The sequence below is a fragment of the Lytechinus variegatus genome, chromosome 9, assembly GCF_018143015.1.
Source record: "Lytechinus variegatus isolate NC3 chromosome 9, Lvar_3.0, whole genome shotgun sequence".
In the NCBI taxonomy this organism is placed as follows: domain Eukaryota; kingdom Metazoa; phylum Echinodermata; class Echinoidea; order Temnopleuroida; family Toxopneustidae; genus Lytechinus; species Lytechinus variegatus.
Genome location: NC_054748.1, coordinates 19,403,071 through 19,430,664, shown reverse-complemented (window position 1 = coordinate 19,430,664; position 27,594 = coordinate 19,403,071). Strand labels below are relative to the sequence as shown.

General features: G+C 33.7%; 2 protein-coding genes across 2 annotated transcripts; both read left to right on the top strand.

Moving 5' to 3' along the window:
* Positions 1 to 9,293: 9,293 nt before the first annotated feature.
* On the top strand, positions 9,294 to 11,199 carry LOC121421875 (tripartite motif-containing protein 2-like). Its single transcript, XM_041616676.1, has 2 exons — positions 9,294 to 9,506; positions 9,580 to 11,199. The coding sequence occupies exons 1-2, from the start codon at positions 9,294 to 9,296 to the stop codon at positions 11,197 to 11,199; spliced, it is 1,833 nt and encodes a 610-aa protein (XP_041472610.1).
* Positions 11,200 to 21,433: 10,234 nt separating this feature from the next.
* LOC121421271 (transcription intermediary factor 1-beta-like) lies at positions 21,434 to 23,722 on the top strand. The gene has a single exon (XM_041615933.1). It carries the CDS (start codon positions 21,450 to 21,452, stop codon positions 23,265 to 23,267), a length of 1,818 nt encoding a protein of 605 aa, XP_041471867.1. The 5' UTR covers positions 21,434 to 21,449; the 3' UTR covers positions 23,268 to 23,722.
* Positions 23,723 to 27,594: the final 3,872 nt, after the last annotated feature.

Sequence of the window (27,594 nt, the reverse complement as noted above, 5' to 3'; positions counted from 1 at the left end):
TACAACGATGCAGTCATACATGGTATAGGTTCGTTGTTGAAAACTAGGCTGAAAACGTAGCCTATAGACTGCCCAGTGGGGAATCAATTTTTGCTGAAATCATTGATTGATCACCAGAGACATAATGAAGAAGAAAATATGTTGTTTGGAAGATTTAATATGCAAAATGCAGGAAACATCAATAAAGTAGGCATATCGTTCGCACACCTCAGCCATATGGTGAAAATAGGCCAAAAACGCACGATTTCTACGTGCGCACCATATTGGAAAGGGGGCTGAAATCACAGTCTATAATGTCTTTTTCAATTACTGTTATATATTTTCTTAAAGTAGAGATATAGATGAAGACAATGGTATTATGCTTGAGAGAAAAAATAAATAAAGTACACTACAAAAGAAAATAAATTTCTAAATCGATTTTTGACATTTTTTTATGCGAGAAATCTCCAAAACTAATGATATGCAAATTTCATTATGTAATTTGCATATGTAAACAATAATTTCTGTTCGTGAAATTTTGCATATCTCTTGTGCACTACTCGAATAATACATTGTGAAAGTTTCATACAAAACAAGCATGATTTGGCTGAGATATTCTCCCTTGACTTTATGCTATGTGTACAATGTCTGAAAAATGGTGAAATAGGACCATTTTGTAGTGACGTCATATATTACGTCATTTCGGAGGGAAGACCACGCATAGAACCCGGCAGCAATGCATGTTTGTAAACTTCAAGGTCCATGCCATCCAGCTATGGGGTCATTTGCTTGTCCGGCTTTCGGTTGAATAAACCTCCTGGGCTGCCGGACTATTATGGGAGCTTAATAGGAAGGTGGTCTACAAGGAGTCGTTGGTGTTTTGGCCATCTAAGTACAGAACACCCCGTCCTGGCTGGTCAGTGCTGCCCTGAATTCTATCAGCAGCACTCTCGTACTGGGTACCCATTTACATTATCTAAGTATCAAAGAAATGAATAAATGGAATGGAATTTGAACCTACGACCTCACAGTAGGATGAGAGTTAATTCCACTGCACCAAGTCACTTTCATAAAAAAAAAACCTGGTCCCAATGGCCGATGGACAGAAAACATATTCATAAATGAAATCACAGTAGATGGATGCTCGATGGATATAGAGCGTAAGAAACACGTATCCTGCAAAGATGAAACAATGGATACATAACATTGTCCAACGGATGGCAAGATTCTTTTCGTTTTACATCTTCTTTGCATTCTTAAGTGCAGCGGGACCAAGCCTTTATATCATACAGTGTTAATGTGTTAACAATCAAGCCCCAACTTATTAAGCTGACCTCTTTGCACACACATCCAAATGCAACACTCGCTCAGCCACTAGTAATACTCTTACTGCTAAATAAATAGGTGATTGGGCCTTTTGTACCGTTGCCCCCAGAACATGGAACTCCTTGCCACCTTCACTAAAGACTCCCAAACACTTTTCTCATTTAAAAAAAGGCCTAAAAACTTACCTAACTTATTCTGAATTTTCTGTACGGTTTCCAATGTTATTCTTTGTTTTATAGACTTTGTATCTGATGCAAAGGCGCTATATGAATGAAGTGCATTATTATACAGAGCAATGGAATGTGTAGTGCCAAGGTGTTTACTTACTTGGATTTACTTGGATGTAGAGACGTAAAGCTTGGAGCTTATTTGCCCCTCGTCACGTTGGATTATTCTCTGGTAGGGTAAAAACTTTAGTGGATGGTTTTTCCAATGCCTCTAATTTGAACATATTGACACTAGATGCAGAAACTGCTTCCTGAGGTAAAGCATTCCAGTTATTTATACTCCTAGTTGAAAATGCATTTTGCCGGCTGTTTAATGACATTTTACATTCCAATGCATTTAGATTTTTTCTTGGGATATTTTTTCCCTCTTTTAAGTGCATTGTGAATTGTCAAACCTGTCTTAGAGACCATTTTTGGGACCAACCCAAACTTTTTATTGAAAACTTTTAAAAGTGCATTTATAGTGGGAAAGTTATTGAAATCAAATGTGATCTCAGAGTGATCTTACATGGAAATCTTCTATAGTACGGTATTTATGTTGCAATATATATACATGTTTGTATCTATTTATTTAATATTGTGTAATAAATTATTAGTTTCTATTTTATCTATGTAATTTCACGACACGAAATAAAGCTATTTTGTGAAAATGTACTGAGCATTGATAAAATTCCTCGCACGCATCACGAACTGTCCTCTCTGCACACTTCGATGCGAAAGTTAAGCTTAACTATAAATACCATCTAACATTTAGATTATGATTAAGATTCTCTTGTAAAGTAAAAGAAAGATATATACATGTATTCATTATTTATTGACCTTTCTGCCGACTAACCAGTTGTAATAGGTCTGTGATTTCATATAATGTTTCAAGTTGTGAACAAAAAAATACAAAAGAGGAGCATCAAAGACAAGGATGAAGAAAATATTTTATTTATTTATTAGTTTATTTGTAGTTTTATTTATACAGGGTAGCATTGTCAGTTTCAGAACTGCTTACCACAACAGCCCTGTCCACACAACATTTGTTATAATTAATGTAATTAAAGGAGAATGAAACCATTGGAACAAGAAAGCTTTTGTGAAAACAGAAAAATCAAAGAAAGAGATCAACGAAAGTTTGAGAAAAATCAGACAAATAGTGAGAAAGTTATGAGCATTTGAATATTGCGATCACTTAATGCTATGGAGATAGCAAATTGGCAATGCAACAAAGATGTGTGATGTCACTTGTGAACAACTCTCCCCATAACTTTAGTATATATTTCACTTGAATTGCCTCTTTTATCACATCTATCCATAAATCATGTGTTCTTTCTACATAAGGGCATGTAATACATATTTTTTTGAAGAATACATCATGGATAAAGAGTTTGTATCATCATAAGAAAAAGCAAAAAAGACATTTTGAGGGTATTTTATAGTCCACCAAAGGGAAAGTTGTTCATCAGTGACATCACACATCCTTGTGGCATTGCCAATGTGAGGATCTCCATAGCAATAGTGATTGCAATATTCAAATACTCATGACTTTCTCACTATTTGTCTGATTTTTCTTAAACTTTCTTTATTCTTATTCTTTGATTTTTAAGTTGGTAATATTTACATAATCGATAGTACTACTGTTTTAATTATTATTTTTAGATACACATATTGAATACCCTTAACCCAAAAGAATCTGAAAAAAAACCATATCTTTTAAAATCCAAGCAATGAATCAATTTGTTTTAGAAAAAAAAGAAACCCCCAAAAGTGTAACAAAGACACATACAAATATTAAAAAAAATATTGTTCCCCCCAAAACCAAAAATATGAAGTTCTTCTTGACCCCAAAATTGAAAATTTGACTAATGGATAATGTGTAGAAAACCTTTATATTATTCTTTAAAATATATGTGCATAATGAAGCGTATTTGTTGAGGTTTAGCATTATTAACCCTCAAAATGAAAAGTATTTATTATTTCTATGTAGAAAAAGGGAATTTAATGGATGACATTCCAACATGAAACAATACAAGAGATTTAATAGAATATTGGTGGCTCTGTCGAAGTCACATGTTTCACAGACAAATCTGGGCTCCGTAACACAAATGTTTGCAATCAATCGCTAAATACCAATGACCAATCAAGATCATCATGGCATGTGCACTTTGTTTATAATACTGACCGGGAACCAATAACGGCGGTTCTTTCATATTTGCAATTTATCCCAAACCTTTGTGTTACAGAGCCCTGGTCATCATTCGAGAAATTGAACTTAGAGGTATACAATACATCACATGGTTTGGATACTTATTTGACTATCTTGTGTTATTATTCATAGGAAACAGTAAACATGTACCAACTTATTCATTCCAGATGGAGGCTGCAGAAGGCTAGTCTGTGAGCACAGACTCAAATTTTCAACCTTAAACAATTAAACAGAGCTGCCAAGTTGTACTGATTTTCTGTATTTAGTACTGAAAAATCAGAAGAATACTGATGGTTAAATGCAAAATACTGATTTCTAAAGTGTCAGTTTTATGTATTGTCTTACGGTATTTCTTTGAAAATACTGATTCCTCACCAAAATACTGATTTTCAGCTTTAAGAATACTAAAATGTTCTTGTTCAGGTTGGCAGTTCTGATTAAACCATGTCTAGAGTGTAGACTAACACCAAACTCTGTTAATTAAGTAGAGGCAGCTACAGTACATAGTGAATCTAGTCTTACTACTTCAGACTCTGACTTTAATATGCACTGAGTGTGTGAATTGCAAAAACTAAAGGTCTGTGCATGCAGACTAGCAAAAGCCTTTTAATTTTCTTGATTTCAGGTTTATATATTTTTTGTCACAAAAAGTGAAATTATTGATTTGTATAATTTGCGGGATGCTGCAATCTAATAAAATTAGTTTAATCAAGATCTCGATGTGTCTATTTGATGATTTCTGATTTGATATTATTTTACTTTGATTTGAATTTTTCCAGTGCATGTGTTATGTGCTAAGGAATATTATTCACTGTGATGAAAGACAAAGTTCACCCTGACAAGAAGTTTATTGTAAAAAATAGCAGAAAAAATATAAGATATCGATGAATGTTTGAGGAATATCGTTCAAAGATTAAAAACTTTATTAGAATTTTAATTGTTTTTATTCCGAGCAGCTTCCCAATATATCATGTAATGAAAATTCAGTAAAATGTCTTTTGAAATAATGAAAGAAAATGCGTTCTTATTATACCTTCTGTAAATCAACAAACAAGTTATTTCACTCCCTCTCCTTGAAAAAAAAGGAAAGGATAAAATAAAATTTTTCCCCAACACTTCGTGTTTAGAGTCCGATTTGCGCGAGGTGTAGAAGCTGTACTTGTTTAGGGGTTCATTTCAGGGAATATTTGCCAAGAGTATCGTTTTGTTCCCAATACTTGTTAAGGGTAGGGTTTCACACGCCAATACTTGTTAAGGGGTGCATTTTCAGAATATAGAAATTACGTGTTTAAGGTGCTTTTCGAGACCCCTTTGCCGCACATTGTATCCACTCGTGAATGGAAGTGCCCCCCCCCCCGGGGTTTTATCTTTGGTAAAGGGTCACTGATGTGGAAAAAAACTAGATAACAGAATGCAGCACTTAGATACATCGTAATAAATGTTGCATATTGTTATTGTCATCATCATTAAACGTTTTAATTTTAAAGGTCAATTCTACCACAACAAAAAGTTGATTTGAATAAAAAGAGAAAAATCAAACATGATTAACACTGAAAATTTCATCAAAATCGGATGTAAAATAAGAAAGTTATGTCATTTTAAAGTTTCGCTTAATTTCACAAAACAGTTATATGCACATCCTGGTTGGTATGCAAATGAGGAGACTATGACGTCATCCACTCTATTTCTTTTCTATTTTAATATGTCAAATCTGAAATATTCTAATTTTCTCCTCATTGTCAAGTGAAACAATAATTAATTCCTCAATGATCATGTGAAATTAGCATTATTTAATTCTATATGATTCAGTCAAGTTGGTTATTATTTTCGAATCCATAAAAAATGAAATATTGAATAATTCAAACAATAAAAAACAAAAGAAAAAGTGAGTGATGTACATCATCGACTGACCCACCAAGTTGTGCATATCACTATTTTGTGAAAAATAAGCGAAACTTTAAAATGTCATAACTTTCTTATTTTACATCCGATTTTGATTAAATTTTCAGCGTTATGCTAGTTTGATTTTTCTCTATTCATTCAAGTCAGTGGACTTGACCTTTAAATATGTTTAGCAGCCGTTTGATCCGTTTTTCAATGAGCGATTTTCTGTGAAAATTTAAATATTCAAAGCAAACATATCTCTTGAACATTCATCTTACAAATTTAAGGATGGGATAAGGGGGATAAGAAGAAGCTAAAAAAAATTAAATCCTGTAATTTACACCCCAGCCAAGCTTTGGAATGGGTTTTATGTTTATACGAAAAATTGAGTTATTTATCAAGTCCCTTAAAACTTTTTGTTCTAGGCAACTGCCTTCATTTAATATGTCATTCTGATTTTTTTTTGCATGAATTAGTTAAACTGAAATTGTGAGCTTTTTTGGGCCATGTGGGGGAAAGCATCTTCGAGTATTATTATCATTTATCATCATTATTATTATTATTATTATTATTATTATCATTATTATTTATTTTTGTAATTATAATTAATGCGGATGTTTTCTCTTTGTTTTGTTTTTGTTTTGGTCGTATTTAGTTACAGTTTTCCCTCAAAAGTCCAGATAACTTTATTTTGATATTGGGAATGTATATCTTGATAATGTTTTGAAATCAGACTGAAAACAATTTGATATAATCAATTACAGTTTGGGGCATGATCACATTTAATACATGCAGTTCAGTCAGTATGAAAACTTTCATACAAAATGTAAAAAAAAAATCTTTACTTGGAAGAATATAGGCATCCAATCATTACTGTAGTAGCTTCAATGGTTATGTATCATTAGCCATTCATATCATTTTTTTAGTGGTAGGCACTTATGATTAAAAAATGTACATTATTAAAGAGATGGTCCGGGCTGGAAATGTATATATCTTGATACATAGAGTAGAATTCACTGAGCAAAATGCCGAAAATTTCATCAGAATCGGATTACAAAAATTAATGATAAAGTTATTGAAGTTTAAAGTTTAGCAATATTTTGTGAAAACAGTCGTCATGAATATTTATTAGGTGGGCTGATGATGTCACATCCCCACTTTCTATTTCCTTTTGTTATTACATAAAATCATCATAATTTTTCATTATTTCATATTTTTGTGAATAATATGTCCCTTTTTAATGAAATAAGTTGCAGCAATAAATATCTAATGCACTAAATCAGTTGTCAATCCAGTTTTTCTAGTTCGTGGAGGAAAAAATTGAATAAACCTAATTTCATATAATAAAATAAAAAAGAACAAATACTGCGGAATCCAAAACATCATATTAACGTTGTTTGTCCTTGTACGTTTTTGATGAGATTTCCAGTATGTTCTTTGTTTAATTTTCCCTTATTATTTTGTTCGAATTCTGGAGTATCACCCACTTTGAAATATGTTGTAGTCATCAGTTGATCAGGGGCGGATCCAAGGGGAAGGGGCCCAGGCCCCTATTTTGGGCAACCTACAGAAAAGGTTATAGAGAGAAATGCTTAAAAACAGAAAGAAAAGTAAAAAGGAGGTTAGATATAAATATAAAGAATATGCACCTGATACAGAAGATAATATATCAAAAATGTTGGAAAAACGGAGTGGTCCACTGAAAAGCAAAGCTTATAAAGTGTGGACCACTCCAGACGAAAATAAAGTATAACACTTAAAAGTATATGGGCAAAAAACGAGCGGCAATACAAAATAGATAATTAAATAAAGATATAAATAATGATAATAATAAAGGAAATTAAAATTAAAAGATGAGCAGAGACAAAAGACAAAGAAAAGACATGAAGACACAAAAACAAAACAAAAACAAAAATAAAACACACAAAACAAGAGTAAAATTAAACAAACATTGCTGCGAAAACCGAAGAAGGGATAAATGGAGAAAGAGAGAGTTAAAGATAGAAGGAGAGGGAAAGAGAGAGAGGGGGGGAGTGTGGTCAATCTGACACCAACACCGAGGGCAACCTGTAAATAGGTAAACAATAAATAAACAAATAGATTATAGAGGAAAGGGAATCAATGTGAAGTTTTGTAAAATTGCAACAAAATGAATTTTAATTTTCTTTTAAATGAATTAAGAGAAGGGGAAAACTGGATATCTGGGTGAAGAGAGTTCCAAAATTTTGGGCCCCTATATATAAATGTATTTTGGGCGAACAGTGTTCTGAGCATGGGCAAATGAAGGTCGTCGCGCCCTCTAGTAGGGTAATGTGTGAGGAGCTGTTTTTTTTAAGAACATGTCATGAAAAATAAAAGGAAGCATATTATTATTGTATTGGTACATGAATTGACCGAGCTGGAGTAGGTAAAGATCACTGATCTTCAAAATTTTGTTTTCGAAAAAAATAGGATCAGTGAGAAGAAAAAACAATTCGAAGTGCTTTCTTTTGCAGCAATAAAATCCTGTTAAGTAAAGTTTGATGTGTGTTTCCCCATATAAGCAGACCGTAGTGAAGATATGGTAATACTATAAGAGTAGAGTGTGAGTAAGGAAGTTGACGGGAGGAACATTCTTAATTTATTCATAACACCAATATTACGAGAAATTGTTTTGCAAATACTGTCAATATGACACTTCCAAGAAAGCTTATCTACAATGACACCTAAAAATTTAAAATTCGATACACGAACTGGTGATTAGACGAAGTGATGATTGGACCAAACGGTTTTTAGACAAAATGACTTTTTTACTACATGTTTATCAATTATTATCTTATTGATATGGCTTGTTTTTTGTTACTTTAGAAAAAGCGCTTAATAAGATGGAATTATTATTATTATTTATACATGTAAGCTGTACTTCTTCTAGTGTAAACTAATATTGTGTAAGCTGCTTGTTTTTCTTTTCTTATTTGTTTATTCTGTTATATTTTAAATTACTCGTATGAATTATAAGTGAATTGTTATACAAAATTATGAAAACCCAATAAAAACTTAAGAAAAAAAAAACATTTTGTCTAAAAACCATTTGGTCCACTCATCACTTCGTCTAATCACCAGTTCGTCCATTACCATTTCGTCTCATAACCAGTTGGTCTAAATAAATATCCATTTCATTTTAATTTATTTTGTCCAATTAACACTAAGTCCAGTTAAACTAGATTTCAGACTTAATTGCTGTTAGCCCAACTCGTTATATATAAACTGGTGAGTGAAAGAAATTGCAATTAGACGATGTGGATAGTGGATTAGCTTATGTTAGACCAAATGATAGTAAAGGAGTTTGGTAATTGGACGAAATGGCATTAGACTAATTGGAAATAAACTTATAAAAATAATACTCTTTTTAAAGCAATATAATTCCTAATAATCTTCTTTTCTTTTCACTCCTTTCCTTTCACCTTCCCAATTTATTCCCATCGTACCAAGCTCCTCTTTCCATTCCCCTTTCTCCTGTCCCCCCTCATTTTATCATTCCCAATTTCCCCTTGCTCCTCCCCTTCCTTTCCCTATTCAAAAACCCAACGTGATCCTTTTATTACTCAGTGATGTAAGTCAAATGGCAGATTCTACGGTCCCTTACGTGTTTATTATTCTTCATCTTGTTTTGTAATAATCATTTTTCAGTCTTCTATAACCCAACCATGGCTGAAGCATTAAAGACTGTCATCTCCCAGAGTACAGAGTGTCCAGTGTGTCTTTCTACCTTCACCGATCCCAAGATCCTGTCTTGTTCTCACACTTTCTGCAAGACTTGCCTGGACAACCTCTTAGGGTGTCACGGTAACTGCCAGATCCGATGCCCTGTCTGCAGAGCTGTGACCCAGGTCCCAAACCAAGATGTCGGCAAACTACAGGTAAATCTTGCTTTGAAGAGTGATAGAGGATATGGAGGGCCATCCTCAGATTTGCACAAATTGTAAATCAAAGGACAAGTCCCATGCTGCTGTCTACTGCCAAGACTGTGGCTACTATCTCTGCACCTCTTGTCTTAATACGCACTCTCAATGGAAAGGCTTTATCGATCATGAAGTCATTGCCATGAGTGAGATCTCATCAGGGAAGGTGTCTGTACGTAGATACCGGAAATGCAGGAAACACCCGAAAGAAGACGAGGATTACTTCTGTTCCACCTGCAGGAGATTCACATGCTTCAGATGCGGTGTGATGGAACATAAAGACGAGGGACACCAGGTCGTCGAGGGAGCTGCTTATGAGGATAAACACGTGAAGAACATCGGAGAACTGAAATCAAAGGTTGACAAGCAACAGTCATGCTTTCAGAAGTACATTGATTTCATAGATAAACAGACCAAGAGTGTTGACAGTGCTAAGAAACAGTGTACAAGTGACATCAACAAAGCATATGATGATGCGGTCCGGCACTTGACAGAGAAGAGAGAAAGCCTGCTAAAAGAAGTCAAGGAAACGACTGAAGGAGTAGAGAAAGAACTGGAAAGCATGAAGACAACGGCTAAGAAGTACATCAATCAGTTGACGACCATGGCTGAAATGGTAACTAACAAAATAAAGATTCCATTAGATATGGATACTTTGGCTGCACACGACACTCTGTGTGAAGAGTTACGAGAGGTCATTGATCAAAAGGATCCTGACTACGAGCAGCCGAAGAAATCGGGCAGAAAGGGGAAAAGTGTCAGGTTCAAGAGAAATGTTGGAGCGGATGAGCTAGGCCTTGGAAAGATTGTTAATGTAGTTGAAAGAAACGACGCCTTACCCACTAATAAAACCTTTGATGAAAAGGACGTTTCTTTGCCTACTTATAATATTGATAATGTAAAGAACGTGGCCTTGACAGCTAAGGGTAGCATTAATACCATGGTTGGCACACCAGACGGTAGGATGGCAGTAGGATGTAACCCAGGTGGCATGAATATCTTCTCCACTGATGGTCAGCTTCAGCAGACAGTTCTGAAGAATGTTAAAATATCGGGGGTAGGGTTCCTTTCTGATGGTCGATGTGTTGTGATGGATACTTCAAACAACATCACACTGTATACACCAGAGTACACACAATTGAATGTAATGTTTAAGACTCTAAGTGTAGTTGAAGATGAAGACGAGGATTCTGATCTCACTGTTGATACTGATGATCTGATCTATGTGAGCTACTGGGAAGCCAGGAAGATCCAGGTATTTTCAACAGCAGGTGGGCAAGCAGTCAGGAAGATACCATGGAACGGGTATGGACCTTATCAAATCACTAGTTATCATGGTTCTCTGATCATTTCATCATGGGCTGCTATCAGATTGATAGACAAACAGGGTGCTGTACAACATAAATTAAAGAAACCGGGTAGTTTCCTTTGCGCTGCTGTATCTCAATGGGATACAATCCTGATAGCCAAGGTGAAGCATGGTGAAGGTTTGGTGAGCATTGACGAGTATACAAATGAACTAAGGCACATTCGAAACCTTGTTAATGATTACAAGATTGAGAAGCCTGGGTTATATTGGTATTACCTCCAGCAGTACCGATCAGGAGAGATCGCTTTCTGCACTTGGGATAGACTGTATATATTCCGCTGAAAATAATTGATGACATGATATCATAATTATTATCGCAGAAGATGGGGGGGGGGGTGATATCCACTGAGTTGACATTTTCTGCTAAAGTAAGCTGCTATAATGTAAAAGTACATAAAACAATTGTTGGATCATTTCTTTCTCGTTTCTCACCCATATAAAAACATTTCGCTCCTTACATCTTTTTTATTTCCAGCTTTGCATTTATCAAGCATCATCTTAATCATGTTTATCCTCCGTGTGGGGGAAATTCTAATACTTGCATATCAGACAAATTGTTATTAAATATTTTATGACAAACCATATGATTCTCTATTCATATTCATGACCGTATATAATATTTGACTAATAATGCCAACATGGGTGGTGAGATCTTCATCATTGATATTAGTCTATGCGCGTATACTTGTATGTTTTCATAAATTGAAAGATGTCTATGCTGTGAATCAAGACATTATTATAACGTGTGAATATATAAATATTATCTTCGTGGAGATGGTCTGACCATCACTCTTTGATATTTTTCGGAGTTTTAAAAACTTGAAAAAAAAACTTATTTCATTTATGAAAATTTCACGAAAAATGTATAAAACAGCATATGGTCAATGAATCTCAATTTTTATTTTCAGCTTTCTACTTAATATCAAGCATCATCTTTATCATGTGTATCCTATGTGAGGGAATTTAAATATAAGACATAATGTTAAATATATATTGTAACAGTATCCTGTTTATGTGATTTGTTCAACTTTTGATAACCTATAATGTTTATTCACTTAGAGGGCGCACTCTTGCTAAGTAATAAAGTACCCCTTTCTGCCTCTGATGTTCGAGTCAAGTGAAACCATTTAACAACCCAACCACAACTTGAAACACATATTTTATGGGAAACCAAATGTTTCTCTCTTCATACATGTCATGTATATAATATTTGTCTAGCAATGACTATCGTGGCAATGTGATATTTACCATTGATATTAATGAGTGTATACTGTATATGATTTTATGCATAAATTGTAATATGTTGTTATTCTATGCTATTATTCTATCAAGGCATGATTACACTGTGTAGTTATATAAATATCTTCATGGAAATGGTCTGATGTACGCTCTTTGATATTTTCCGAAGTATTTCGATTTCAAAATGCGATTGTATATGATTACTTGAATGTGAAACAAAACAAACAATTATTGCCGGCATTTAAGAAAATAGCACGAAAATGCATAAAAAGCAACGTCAATGGATTTCAATTTTCATTTTGAACTTTGCTATCATCGAGCATCATCTTCATTATGTTTATCCTGTGTGGGGAAATTTATAGTTCTTGTATTTTAGACATAATGTTATTAGATATATCATGAGAAATCAAATAATTCTCTATTCATAAACATATACTTCATATTTAACTAGTAATAACCATGGTGGAAGTGTAATATTTACCATTCATTTTAAAGACGGTATGCTGTACTATTTACTTGTAATGCATATTGTATGCATTGATCACGCAGATATGAAGCAAAATCATGATCCTTATGATAAAAACAACGTTCTCCGTTATAGAACATGCTTATACTGTGTATTTTTTTAACCTGTATTTGATATAGAACCGATGTGATGTACACTTCTTTGATGTATTCGAATAAAGTTAATTTGAAAATGCAATTATATGGAATAACTCGAATGTGAAATAGAATAGCTTTACGGAGAATAGGTTATTGTATTTCAGGCAATGGCACGAAATGTAAAGTAAAACTGCAGTTTTTATGAGACAATGGATGTCGATATTTGCCATCCATAGAAGTCTGAAGAACTTTTCATTGGTCCATCACTATATCAAATCTATATTTATATATTGTTTTGCATATATTATAACTTTGTAAAAAAATAAACGAAATCAAATGGAGCAAAATGAAAATTTTTGAGGGGGCAAAATTCCTAAAAGCCGGGAGCGAGCGAAACAGTGCAAACATCTAATTTTGTGATAGATTTCGACATAATATTCAGACAATGATATGTTTAGCCTTTTAGTTTCATTTACTTTTCTTCTTTTCCCCGTGGTCGTAAAAATCTTGAGGAAAGAACAATACATGTATAACTCAATCAAATTGTTACATTCTTTCTAAGTTTGGATAATTATTCAATAATATAATTTCAAATTTCTGCTTCGGATTTCGCCTTTTAAAAATGATTCAATTCGATAGAAGATCACGTCAGATATGACTTGCTATTACCGTGGAAAAAAAATGAAACTGTAATATCATAAGTAATTGGATTGTCTACGGGTAAACATATTTTAGCAAAAATTCTCTTTCATCAAGAATCATGCACTATATCCAGAATGAAGAGAAAACGTCATTAATTAATTATACAATTGAGAAGGAAAGTATGAGCACTGTGAATGCAACTGTTTATATTTGCACAAGTATGATCGAGAACAATGATGTGCAAATGTATAAATATAATAACATGTCAGTATTTAAGAACCAAGTTCACAGTATACAGCTCTATACAATACGATATGTCGAGTTTACAAGTAGAATGAGTTTATTAAAAAGTAAAATCAATTATGTTCTTCATTTTCAGGAACTATAAAAGATTTGATCATCAATTTGATCATAATATACATAATAACTTTTAGAAATTTTCTTAAAATGTACGAAACCAAACATTACAATGTAAACGTTTTAAAGTGAATAAATGAAATGCAATTTCAAAATCTGTAAAAGAGTAGTAATATAATAATAACAGAATATCATAATTTATATTTGCTGTAATTTGGCTGATATTATTACTGTTATTGTTTTTGTTTCTTTAAGCGATTTAATGAAACAAAATATCATTCGTATATTTGCCTTTCTTTCCTTCTATCTTTCTCCCTTTTTTGTTCTATTCTTTTTTCTGAACAAGTCAATACTATACCAGTGACATACAGATTACTATTTTTTTTAAACTTTTATTATAGTTGATTAATCAATAAAAGTTTAAAAAAATAGTAATCTGTATGTCACTGGTATAGTATTGACTTGTTCAGAAAAAAGAATAGAACAAAAAAGGGAGAAAGATAGAAGGAAAGAAAGGCATATATAAAGAAATAAAGGGAAGAAGAAAGGAATGAAGGAAAGAAAGATTGAGATTTTTCAATAGATAAATATGGAAAGGAGGAAACCCTTTCTGGAACATTGGGAATCTATTAAAAATGCCTGTCAAATTACAAAGGACAGACTAGAGGTCATTGTCGAAAGTTGGTGGACCGTGACAGTAGGCCTACATCGTCTTAAGACTCGGACCGGATGAAATATAACTAATGTGTCGTTTGCCTAGTCAGAATCCAAGACGACACTGTTGATTTGATTCACCAATTTTCGACAAAGGCTGTTTGTTATGAAGAGCTATGGTCAAAAGATTCTCTGTGTTATAGAAAGCGTCTGTGAAATGATTGTGAGAATGCCCCAATCATGTTCGCCAGGGAGAAGGAGGAACATATTATTATTTGATTTCTTTTGTTTTCCATCTTTTCTTCTTTTATCATCTCTCTCTATCTCTCTTTATTATCTGTTTCTTGCTTTTTTTCTCACTCATTTTTTCCTGTTCTACTTTTCCCCTTTCTGTTTAATTTCTTCCCTCCTATCATCTTTTCTTCTTCAGTCTTTTCTTTTTTTTCTCTTTGTTACTTCGCTTTCTCTACCCACTTACTACCCTTACTACTACTATCCTGGCTATTGTACAAAATAAGCCTAATCTAATTTTCAACATCCCTTTGATTAAAAAATAAAATATTTCTTGTATTGAAAAAAAATACACAAAAGCGGAAAGACAATATCATCGGCTTCTCATTGCGCAAGACGAAATGTATAAAATTAAAAAAACCTGTTTCACAAAAATACTGCAGAATCTAAAATGTCATAAAAGCCTGGTCATACCGCCAGAGCGTTGTTGGAGCGGTTGTGGAGCGGTAGGGAGAGAGGGTCGAATTTCTCTCACAAAATTGGGGAAAAAATCGAAAACAAAAAAACAACAATCGAAATCGAAAATGGTGAACGGTAGCGAGCGGTGATGATTTTTTCTCTCCGCTCCACGACCGCTCCAACAACGATCGGGCGGTGTGACCAGGCCATAACGTTGTTTGTCCTTTTACGTTTTTGATGAGATTTCCAGCATGGTTTTGTCTAATTTTCCCTTATTATTATTTGTTCCAATAATTGTATTTCAATTCTGGAGTATCACGCACTCACACGCAGGCGACCCGTTCCAAGAACCCCCGTTTTCACAATCATTTGTAGTTCTGAAGCCCGCTCCGAGGACCCTCCTTATTACAATAAGCCCGCTCCAATTAGGCACGTACATATTCCTATACTACTTTTTTGTCGAGATCAGGTAGGGGGCAGCGAGCCCGAGCCCCCTATTTTGGAGAAACCTGTAGAAAAAAGGTGTCCTTTTTAAGTAGAAAGAAACGTTTAAAACAGAAGAATGAGGTATCATACCCATGTTTAATTAACGACCTCGTATCGCCCGGTCCAATCCCACAGGCCTACCCGCAACGGGACCGCATTCAGTTGGTTCACATGAAGGCAAACTACGCTACCAGACACGTTTTAGCTGATATACAAACACAACTTACTCATCACTGAAAGCTTTTTTTTTTAATTAGTGACATCATAATATATGACATGTCTATATTGGATTTACTGCGTTGGAATATTTCATTGGTTGACAGTATGCATACGATGTAAAGAAGAAGACTTGGTAAATCACGCCTACTCTACCATATCTACATTGATTAATGCGTACCACAATCTTATTTTTCGATTTCAGTCACCAAGCCTCTAATGGCAACTTTATATCATAACGCCCTTTTACTTATGAAATCGAAAATTTTCTTATAGATGAATGACCTCAGAACGCTGAAATCGCATACCATGAGGGGCTTAATTTTTACAAAATTTTCTTGGGGAGGGCCCCCAGCTAGATTCCCCCGACAAGACGTACCTTTGGTGCGGGTTACGCCCCCCCCCCCCGCATTTAAAATTTTTGGGATCCGCCCCTGCTAATTCCATCTTGAAAAGACGAAATGTCAAATCAGAATTTGCCTCCAGCCAAGTAAGATCAATTTCTGCTTTTTCATTTCTCTTTTTTTTCTTCTTCTATTCTTCTTTCTTATATTTTCTCCTCCATTTTTTGCCTATTGTTTTCCTCTTTTCTCCTTCTATCTCTCACCTTCCCTTTTTAACTATTACGTTTTTTCTTACATCTTTTGTTCTTCCCATTTTTTCTCATGTCATTCTTTTCCAATCCTATTTTCTTTTTTCAATAATGACTTTGTTTCTTCCTTTTTCATAATCTCATTGTTCGTATAATATCTTCTTTCCTTTCTTTCTTTCTTTCTTTCTTTTCTTTCTTTCTTTCTTTCTTTCTATCTTTCCTTCCTTCCTTCCTTCTTTCTTTCTTTTTCTTTCTTTTCTTTTTCATTCATTTTTTCCTTTTCTTTCTTTTTCCTTTCTTTCTTCCTTTCGTTATTCATTTCATTCTTTCTTTATTTCTTCATTTTTTTTCTTTCTCGATCTATTTATTTTATTCATTCCTTCCCCTTTCTTTTTTTTCTTCCTTCTCTCCTCTCTTTCATTCATTCTTTCCTTCTTTCTCTTTCTTTCTTTTTGTATTTTTATTGAATCCTTTCTTCCTTCCTTCCTTTCTTCTTATGTTCCTTTTCCGCCCTACCATTTCTTTCTTTATTTTCTTCTGTCTCTATTATTTTTTCGTTATTTTCTTTTTTTGTCTCTAAACAAGTCAATAATATACTTCAAACATTTCGATTATTTTCAATCAGGTAAAAAGAAAACCCGTGAATCAACCGTTACGCTGAATTAAAGTACATGAATGCACAACTGAAACATGTCAAAGGTTACTGGGAATTCCCAATCACTAAAAATAGTTTGATATTGAACTAGAATTCGTAAACAACTGTAAATTTGCACACGATTCACGACGCACCACCATTATGAATTGATGTAACCAAAATATATAATACTGCTGCTATTAGACCCTGTATAATACTATTGCTTCGATCAAAGCATAAGATACCTAGGCATCATGTTAGATTGTTAACTATGCTGGGATGCTCATATAAAATATTTAATTAAGTCTTTAAGTTACAAAATATTCACACTAATGAAAATTAGTAAATTTTAAAACAAGGCTGATTTGAATAAAATATATAAATGCACCATACAACCAACCTTTGATTATTCTTGTTCCGTATGGGGAAACTGTTCTTTATATAATAGAAATACACTTTTACGATTACAGAAAAGGGCTGCACGCATAGTAACAGGCAATTTTGATTATTATGTAAATGGCCTTGATATAATTAATTCTCTTAAATGGCAAACTCTTGATATCAGACGTGATTACTTTTTAGCTTGTATAATGTATAACTGTATTCATGAAAAGGCCCCAGTCCGAATGTGCAATGAAGTGGAAATGGTTTTTGAAAGACATTCTGTTAATACTAAACTTGCCAATACGTTGAACGTCGTTTTACCAAAGCCTGCTCTCGAATAAGAGTTGTTTTAAATATGCTGGTGGCTTGGTTTGGAATATCCTCCCATCTGATATTCAAAATGCAAATTCTCTTGAAGTTTTTAGACGTATGTATAAATGCCAATATTTTAAAGCCGTCGTTTAATGAAATGATATGTATTGTTTTCTAATAGACTGACCTTCTTTTATTTCCTTCTCCCACCTCCCCCCTCCTCTTTCTCTTACCTTCCTCTCTCGTCTTTCTTCTTTCTTTTATCCTGTTCTTCGTCTAGGTCATACCACTTATAAATCTTTTTATATTGTGAGCCATGCATGTAGTTTACTACATGCATGGCTCACAATCTTTTATTATTCTAACTTAATTGGTTTGGAGGCTTATGTTTGTATTTTTATGATTTTTGTATATTGATAGTTTACTTTGAAATTTTCATGTTGTTCAAAATGGTCTTTGTATATACCTAATCTTACATGTAACAAGATCTTTACAATGTAAAACAATGTAAATTTAGCCTATGGGCTACCATGAATTGTTTTTTTAATAAAACCATCTATCTATCTATCCATCTATCTATCTATCTATCTACTTTTTAGAAATTATTTTTATGCATTGTATATATTCTGTGTGTGTTGTCAGGACCATGATGTCAAACAGCCTCGGCTGATCATGTTTTCTCTTTATCCTGATTAAATATGTTACAATAAAACTGAGAAACATATCGTTTTAAATGGACATAAGCATTTTGATGTAAGTATATTGAGTAATTCATGTATTTTCCAAAGATATTCTGTATATATTTTACACATTCAAATGCCATATGTATCAGAAACGTGTCGAATTTGAAATCACACACTGATTGATATGGCTTGTTTAATGATTATATCTTTAATATTACTGGATTGCCATTTTTCTTCAATAATAAGCGATTGTTACCAGTGAGAAATTGTAACATTACTATCTATGAACAGACAGGATCGAAACAATTAAATTATGATACAAAGATCGTTGTTTAGGGGTGATCAGACTTATTATCCAACCCGGAAGTAATGTGGAAAATGAAAAGGTAAATTGCCTATTCGTCTAATGCCAATTCTTCCACTCACCACATGGTCTACCTTAATTTAGTCTAATGCCAGTCGGTCCATCAACATCAATTTTTGTAACTGAAGAAAACTTAATATGCCTTTTTAGGATGGAATTTGTTAATCTTTAATAATAGGTGAATCAAATGATTTTATTCCTCTGTTATTCCATTCTTGACTTTACTAGGAGATGAGGAATAGAGAAGAGACAAAGTGACTGTTTTTTACTACATTTTTATCAAGTATTCAGTTTCAGTTTCAGTTTCAGTTTGGTTTATTTCATTTCAACTCAAATCAATTTTAACAGCAAAAGAAATCATTACAAAGATATAAATGAATATGCAAGTATATACAGTATGACAATGTGGCATATATAAGTAAATATATACAATAGACACGGAACAATATAATAATTATATAATCTTTACTATTTTAATAAATGTTGAGGAAATGGAGGGATCCACTAAAAAGCAGGGCTTGTTGAGTGTGGATTCCTCAAAGAATAAGTTAAAAGACAGGTTTGTAGGTAAAGTATAAATGCAAGAACGAGAAAAAAAATCGTAAGAAAGCTATTGTGATGGAATACAGAAATGATGGATGAAAGTGAAAAGATAGATAACCGAGAAGAAAGACTGGTGCACCTGTGTGGATGAAAGAGAATGAAGGGGGGGGGGGGGGGAATAAGGGTGATGGCAGATGAAAGGGAAGGACATAGAGGAAAGAAGAGAGAGAGAAAGAGAGAAGTTGGGTCCTGAGCGCTCAATTTGGACTTACTCTATAAGATTCGAGAATGTGCTTTTTTAGCTTGATTTTAAAACAGTTCAGACTAACGGAGTTGATGATGTCGTGACTGAGTGTATTCCAGTATTTAGGACCATAAAAGGAAATTGTTTTTTGTGCGAGTTGAGTGCGGGTACGGGGAAGGTGAAAACGGAGTGATTGTCTTGTTGGGTAATTGTGAATGGCGTTATTTTTTGTAAACATGTTAATTAATATGTTTGGGAGTTCGTTTGAATTCAATTTGTACATAAATTGCCCTGTTTGAAAAAGAAATAGATCTGGAAGTTTCAAAATATTGGACTTGTAAAATAAATTGTTAGTATGAGAACGAGGAGGAGCATTGTGTATAATTCTTATAATGTTCTTTTGTAAGATGAGAATTTTGTCTGTAAGATATTTGTTGGCGTTACCCCATGTCATTATTCCATAATTCAGATAGGGAAGTATTAGGGAGGAATATAGTGTAAAAAGTGTTGATTTTGGAAAAAAGTGTCTTATTTTATTCATTATACCAATGTTCCTTGATATAGTTTTGGATATATTTTGAATATGAATGTTCCATTTCAATTTATCGTCAATCATGAGACCTAAAACTTTAGTTGAAGAGACCCTATTTAGAGCAGTATCGTCCAAAAGGATGTCTCCAAGTAGATTTTGCAAAGTGTTACTAAATAACATAAAGTTTGTCTTCAGGATGTTAAGGGATAATTTGTTTGCTTTAACCCATTCAACTACATGTCTCAGTTCACGATTTATAGTAGACAATAGTGTGTTTTGGTTCGCATGGGAATAAAATAAGGTCGAATCGTCTGCAAATAAAATGAAAGATAGAACATCTGAAGATTTATAAAAGTCATTTATGTATATTATAAATAACAAGGGACCTAGTATACTACCCTGTGGAACTCCACAATTTATTGGTCGCAATGCAGAACTGTGATTATCTATTTGTACAAATTGTTTTCTATTCGATAAATAATTCCTGAACCATTCCAAGGCTTTCCCTCTAACACCATAGTGTGACAACTTTACTAATAGGATATCATGGTTAATTGTATTATCTGTTGATAAGCTGTACTTCTTCTAATGTAAACTAATAATGTGTATGCTGCCTGTTTTTCTTTTCTTATTTGTTTATTCTGTTATATTTTAAATTACTCGTATTAATTATATGTGATTTGTTATACAAAATTATGAAAACCCAATAAAAACTTAAGAAAAAAAACATTTCGTCTAAAAACCATTTGGTCCAATCATCACTTCGTCTAATCACCAGTTCGTCTATTACCATTTCGTCTCATAACCAGTTGGTCTAAATAAATATCCATTTCATTTTAATTTATTTTGTCCAATTAACACTAAGTCCAGTTAGACTAGATTTCAGACTTAATTGCTATTAGCCCAACTGGTTATTATATAAACTGGTGAGTGAAAGAAATTGCAATTAGACCATGTGGATAGTGGATTAGCTTATGTTAGACCAAATGATAGTAAAGGAGTTTGGTAATTGGACGAAATGGCATTAGACTAATTGGAAATAAACTTATAAAAATCATACTCTTTTTAAAGCAATATGATTCCTAATACTCTTCTTTTCACTCCTTTCCTTTCACCATCCCAATTTATTCCCATCGTACCAAGCTCCTCTTTCCATCCCCCTTTCTCCTCTCCCCCTCATTTTATCATTCCCAATTTCCCCTTGCTCCTCCCCTTCCTTTCCCTATTCCAAAACCCAACGCGATCCTTTTATTACTCAGTGATGTAAGTCAAATGGCAGATTCTACGGTCCTTACGTGTTTATTATTCTTCATCTTGTTTTGTAATCATTATTTTTCAGTCTTCTATAAACCCAACCATGGCTGAAGCATTAAAAACTGTCATCTCCCAGAGTACAGAGTGTCCAGTGTGTCTTTCTACCTTCACCGATCCCAAGATCCTGTCTTGTTCTCACACTTTCTGCAAGACTTGCCTGGACAACCTCTTAGAGTGTCACGGTAACTGCCAGATCCGATGCCCTGTCTGCAGAGCTGTGACCCAGGTCCCAAACCAAGATGTCGGCAAACTACAGGTAAATCTTGCTTTGAAGAGTCTGATAGAGGATATGGAGGGCCATCCTCAGATGTGCACAAATTGTAAATCAAATGACAAATCCCATGCTGCTGTCTACTGCCAAGACTGTGGCAACTATCTCTGCACCTCTTGTCTTAATACGCACTCTCAATGGAAGAGCTTTATCGATCATGAAGTCATTGCCATGAGTGAGATCTCATCAGGGAAGGTTTCAGTCCGTAAATACCGGAAATGCAGGAAACATCCAAAAGAAGACGAGGGTTGCTTCTGTTCCAGCTGCAGGAGATTCACATGCTTCAGGTGTGTTGTTATGGAACATACGGGGGAAGGACACAAGGTCATCGAGGGAACAGCTTACGAGGACAAACACACGAAGGGTATGGAAGAACTTAAATCAAAGGTGGACAAGAAACAATCATGCTTTCAGAAGTACATTGATTTTATAGATGAACAGACTAAAAGTGTTGACAGTGCCAAGAAACAGTGTACAAGTGACATCAATCAAGCATATGATGATGCAGTCCGGCAGTTGACAGTAAAGAGGGAAAGTCTAGTAAGAGAAGTCAAGGAAACGACCGAAGGAGTAAAGAAAGAACTGGAAAGTATGAAGACCACGGCCCAGAAGCACATCAATCGGTTGGCGACCATGGCTGAAATGGTAACTAACAAAATAAAGATTCCATTAGATATGGATACTTTGGCTGCACACGACACTCTGTGTGAAGAGTTACGAGAGGTCATTGATCAAAAGGATCCTGACTACGAGCAGCCGAAGAAATCGGGCATAAAGGGGAAAAGTGTCAGGTTCAAGAGAAATGTTGGAGTGGATGAGCTAGGCCTTGGAAAGATTGTGAATGTGGTTGAAAGAAACGTCGCCTTACCCACTAATAAAACATTTAATGAAAAGGACGTTTCTTTGCCTACTTATAACATTGATAATGTAAAGAAGGTTGCTTTGCCAGCTCAAGATATCATGAATGCCATGGTTAGTACACCAGACGGTAGGATGGCAGTAGGATGTTATAGAGGTGGCATGAAAATCTTCTCCACTGATGGTCAGCTTCAGCAGACAGTTCTGAAGGATGTTAAAATATCGGGGGTAGGGTTTCTTTCTGATGGTCGATGTGTTGTGATTGATACTTCAAACAACATTACACTGTACACACCAGAGTACACACAATTGAATGTAATGTTTAAGACTCTAAGTCGAGATGAAGGTGGGAATTCTGATCTCACTGTTGATGCTGATGATCTGATCTATGTGAGCTACTGGAAAGCCAAGAAGATCCAGGTATTTTCAACAGCAGGTGGGCAAGCAGTCAGGGAGATACCATGCAACGGGTATGTACCATATCAAATCACTAGTTACCATGGTTCTCTGATCATTTCATCATTGGGTGCTATCAGATTGATAGACAAACAGGGTGCTGTACAACATGAATTAAAGAAACCGGGTAGTCTCCTTTACGCTGCTGTATCTCAATGGAATACAATCCTGATAGCCAAGGTGAAGCATGATGAAGGTTTGGTGAGCATTGACGAGTATACAAATGAACTAAGACACATTCGAAACCTTGTTAATGATTACAAGATTGAGAAGTGATGGATAGATTGGTATTACCTCCAGCAGTACCGATCAGGAGAGATCGCTTTCTGCACTTCGGATAGACTCTATATATTCCGCTGAAAATAATTGATGACATGATATCATAATTATTATCGCAGAAGATGGGGGGGGGGTGATACCCACCGAGTTGCCATTTTCTGCTAAAGTAAGCTGCTATAATGTTGAAATACATAAAACAATTGTTGGATCATTTCTTTCTCGTTTCTCACCCATAAAAACAACATTTCGCTGCTTACATCTTTTTTATTTCCAGCTTTGCATTTATCAAGCATCATCTTAATCATGTTTATCCTCTGTGTGGGGAAATTCTAGTACTTGCATATCAGACAAATTGTTATTAAATATTTTATGACAAACCATATGATTCTCTATTCATATTCATGACCGTATATAATATTTGACTAATAATGCCAACAAGGGTGGTGAGATCAAAGAGATCAAAAGAGTTTACTGTTTATGCGCGTATACTTGTATGTTTTCATGAATTGAAAGATATCTATGCTGTGAATCAAGACATTATTATAACGTGTGAATATATGAATATTATCTTCACTTCACAATCTTCACTTCATTATCTTCACAATCATCACTCTTTGATATTTTTCGGAGTGTTAAATACTTGAAAAAAAACTTATTTCATTTATGAAAATTGCACGAAAAATGTACAAAACAGCATATGGTCAATGAATCACAATTTTTATTTTCAGCTTTCTACTTATCCAGCATCATCTTTATCATGTGTATCCTATGTGAGGGAATTTAAATATAAGACATAATGTTAAATATATATTTTAACAGTATCCTGTTTATGTGATTTGTTCAACTTTTGATAACCTATAATGTTTATTCACTTAGAGGGCGCACTCTTGCTAAGTACTAAAGTACCCCTTTCTACCTGTAAGAAATCTCTAACTACTCTTTGATGTTCGAGTTAAGTAAAACCATTTAACAACCCAACTACAACTTGAAACACGTATTTTATGGGAAACCAAATGTTTCTCTCTTCATACATGTCATATGCATGTATATAATATTTGTCTAGCAATGACTATCGTGGCAATGTGATATTTACCATTGATATTAATGAGTGTATGCTATACTGTTTATGATTTTATGCATAAATTGTAATATGTCGTTATTCTATGCTATTATTCTATCTAGAAATGATTACACTGTGTAAATATATAAATATCATCTTCATGTAATTGGTCTGATTCCTGCTCTTTCATATTTTTTTGAAGTGCTTCAATTTCAAAATGCAATTATATATGATAACTTGAATGTGAAACAAAACAAACAAATATTGCCGGCATTTAAGAAAATAGCATAAAATGCATAAAAAGCAACGTCAATGGATCTCAATTTTTATTTGGAACTTTGCTATTATCAAGCATCATCTTCATCATGTTTATCCTGTGTGGGGAAATTTCTAGTTCTTGTATTTTAGACATAATGTCATTAGATATATCATGAGAAATCAAATAATTTTCTATTCATAAACATATACTTCATATTTAACTAGTAATAACCATGGTGGAAGTGTAATATTTACCATTCATTTTAAAGATGGTATGCTATACTATTTATGTGTACTTGTAATGTATATTTTATGCATTGATCACGCAGATATGAAGCAAAATCATGATGCTTATGATAAAAACAACGTTCTCCGTTATGGAACATGCTTATACTGTGTATTTTTTAACCTGTATTTGATATAGATCCGATGTGAAGTACACTACTTCGATATGAAGAGCTCACTTGCGAAAGGGGTTAGGTCCATTTTCCACAAATTTGATTTTTTGGTCTCAATTTATAGATTTTTTGAAAGAAAAGTTGAAATTCCCATTAAAAAGTGAGCTAAAATGGCAAAGAAAAATCACTTTTTTTCAAAATGGGTTAGGTCCAATTCAATTTAGTTGCAGAAGGGATTATAGGTCCAAACATAATTTGTTTTAAAAAGAATATGAAGACAGGTGGATTTCTTTTATACCCAATTTTATGTTCTCATGATAGGGTATCACAAACATTTAGTTTCGCATTAGAATATTGCAATATGGGAGAATAAAAAATATTTTTTTTTTGGCGTGGACCTAACCCCTTTTGCAAACAAACTCTTCTGAAGAGCTCATTTGTCAAAAGGGGTTAGGTCCATCGTTCATAAATTTTTATTGTTTTCTGTCACAAATCCTCTAAATTTTTAGTCGTTCTGTTGAAAACAACGAAAATTTAAAATTCACTTGAAAACGCGAAGAAAAGTGGCAAAAATAAATCTCCTTTTTAATCAAAATAGATTGGATTCGAATATATAGAAAAAAATTGAAGACAGGTAGATTTCTTTTATAACCAGTTTTATGTTCACATGATGGGGTAGTATCAAGACAATTTAGTTTCTCATGAGAGTATTGCAGTAAGTGAGAATAAACAACATGGTTTTTTCTCGGAATGGTAAAAAGTGGACCTAACCCTTTTGCAACTAAACTCTTAATATATTCGAAAAAATTTAATTTGAAAAAGCAATTATATGGAATAACTCGAATGTGAAATTGAATAGCTTTACGGAGAACATGGAGGATAGCTTATTGTATTTCAGGCAATGGCACGAAATGTACAGTAAAAGCGCAGTTGTAATGAGTCAATGGATGTCGATATTTGCCATCCATAGAAGTCTGAAGAACTTTTCATTGGTCCGTAACTATATTAAATCTATATTTATATATTGTTTTGCATATATTATATCTTTGTAAAAATAAACAAAATCAAATGGAGCGAAAATAAAATTTTCGAGGGGACAAAATTCCTAAAAAGCCGGGAGCTAGCAAAACAGTGCAAACATCTAATTTTGTGATAGGTCTCGACATAATATTCAGACAATGATATGTTCAGCCTTTTAGCTTCATTCATTTTCTTCTTTTCCCCGTGGTCGTAAAAATCTTAAGGAAAGAACAATACATGTATAACTCAATCAAATTGTTACATTCTATCTAAGTTTGGAAAATCATTCAATAATATAATTTCAAATTTCTACTTCGGATTTCAGATATGACTTGCTATTACCTTGGAAAAAACTGTAATGAAACTGTAATATCATAATTAATTGTATTGTCTACAGGTATACTTATTTTAGCAGAAATTCTCTTTCATCAAGAATCATGCAGTATATCCAGAATGAAGAGAAAACGTCATTAATTAATTATACAATTGAGAAGGAAAGTATGATCACTGTGAATTTATTTGCACAAATATGATCGAGAACAATGATGTGCAAATGTACAAATATAATAACATGTAAGTATTTAAGAACCAAATTCACACTATACACAATGATACAGTTCTACAATACGATATGTCAAGCTTACAAGTGGAATGAGTTTATTAAAAGGTAAAATCAATTATGCTCTTCATTTTCAGGAACTATAAAAGATTTGATCATCAATTTGATCATAATATACATAATAACTTTTAGAAAATTTCTTAAAATGTACGAAACCAAACATTACAATGTAAACGTTGGAAAGTGAATGAAGGAAATGCAATTTCAAAATCTGTAAAAGAGTAATAATATAATAATAACAGAATATCATAATTCATATTTGCTGTAATTAGGCTGATATTATTACTGTTATTGTTTTTTTCTTTTAGCGATTTAATGAAACAAAATACTTTGATGACGAGAAGACAATTTTTTTGTATATACTTGATTAATCAATAAAAGTTGTAAAAAGTAGTAATCTGTATGTCACTGGTATAGTATTGACTTGTTCAGAAAAAAAGAGAACAAAAAAGGGAGAAAGATAGAAGGAAAGAAAGGCATATATAAAGAAATAAAGGGAGGAAGAAAGGAATGAAGGAAAGAAGGATGGAGATTTTTCAATAGATAAATATGGAAAGGAGGAAACGCTTTCTGGAACATTGGGAATCTATTAAAAATGCCTGTCAAATTACAAGGGACAGACTGGAGGTCATTGTCGAAAGTTGGTGGACCGTGACAGTACGCCTACATCGTCTTAAGACTTGGACCGGATGAAATATAACCAATGTGTCGTTTGCCTAGTCAGAGTCCAGGACGACACTGTTGATTTGATTCACCAATTTTCGACAAAGACTGTTTTATTATAAAGAGCTATTGTCAAAAGATTGTCTGTGTTATAGAAAGCGTCTGTGAAATGATTGCGAGAATGCCCTAATCAGGTGCGTTTATAGGGAGAAGGAGGAACATATTATTTGCTATCTCGTCTTTATAAGGCTAAATTAATGTTAGAGTATCTATTTGCACGATCTATTTCTTATCTTTTGCTGGGGT

Bases quoted from the DNA above. Each gene is read 5' to 3' on its own strand.
- LOC121421875 (XM_041616676.1), top strand. From the start codon at position 9,294: ATGGCTGAAGCATTAAAGACTGTCATCTCCCAGAGTACAGAGTGTCCA. The intron at 9,507-9,579 runs GTAAATCTTGCT...TGTAAATCAAAG, and splicing joins AAGATGTCGGCAAACTACAG to GACAAGTCCCATGCTGCTGT.
- LOC121421271 (XM_041615933.1), top strand. From the start codon at position 21,450: ATGGCTGAAGCATTAAAAACTGTCATCTCCCAGAGTACAGAGTGTCCA.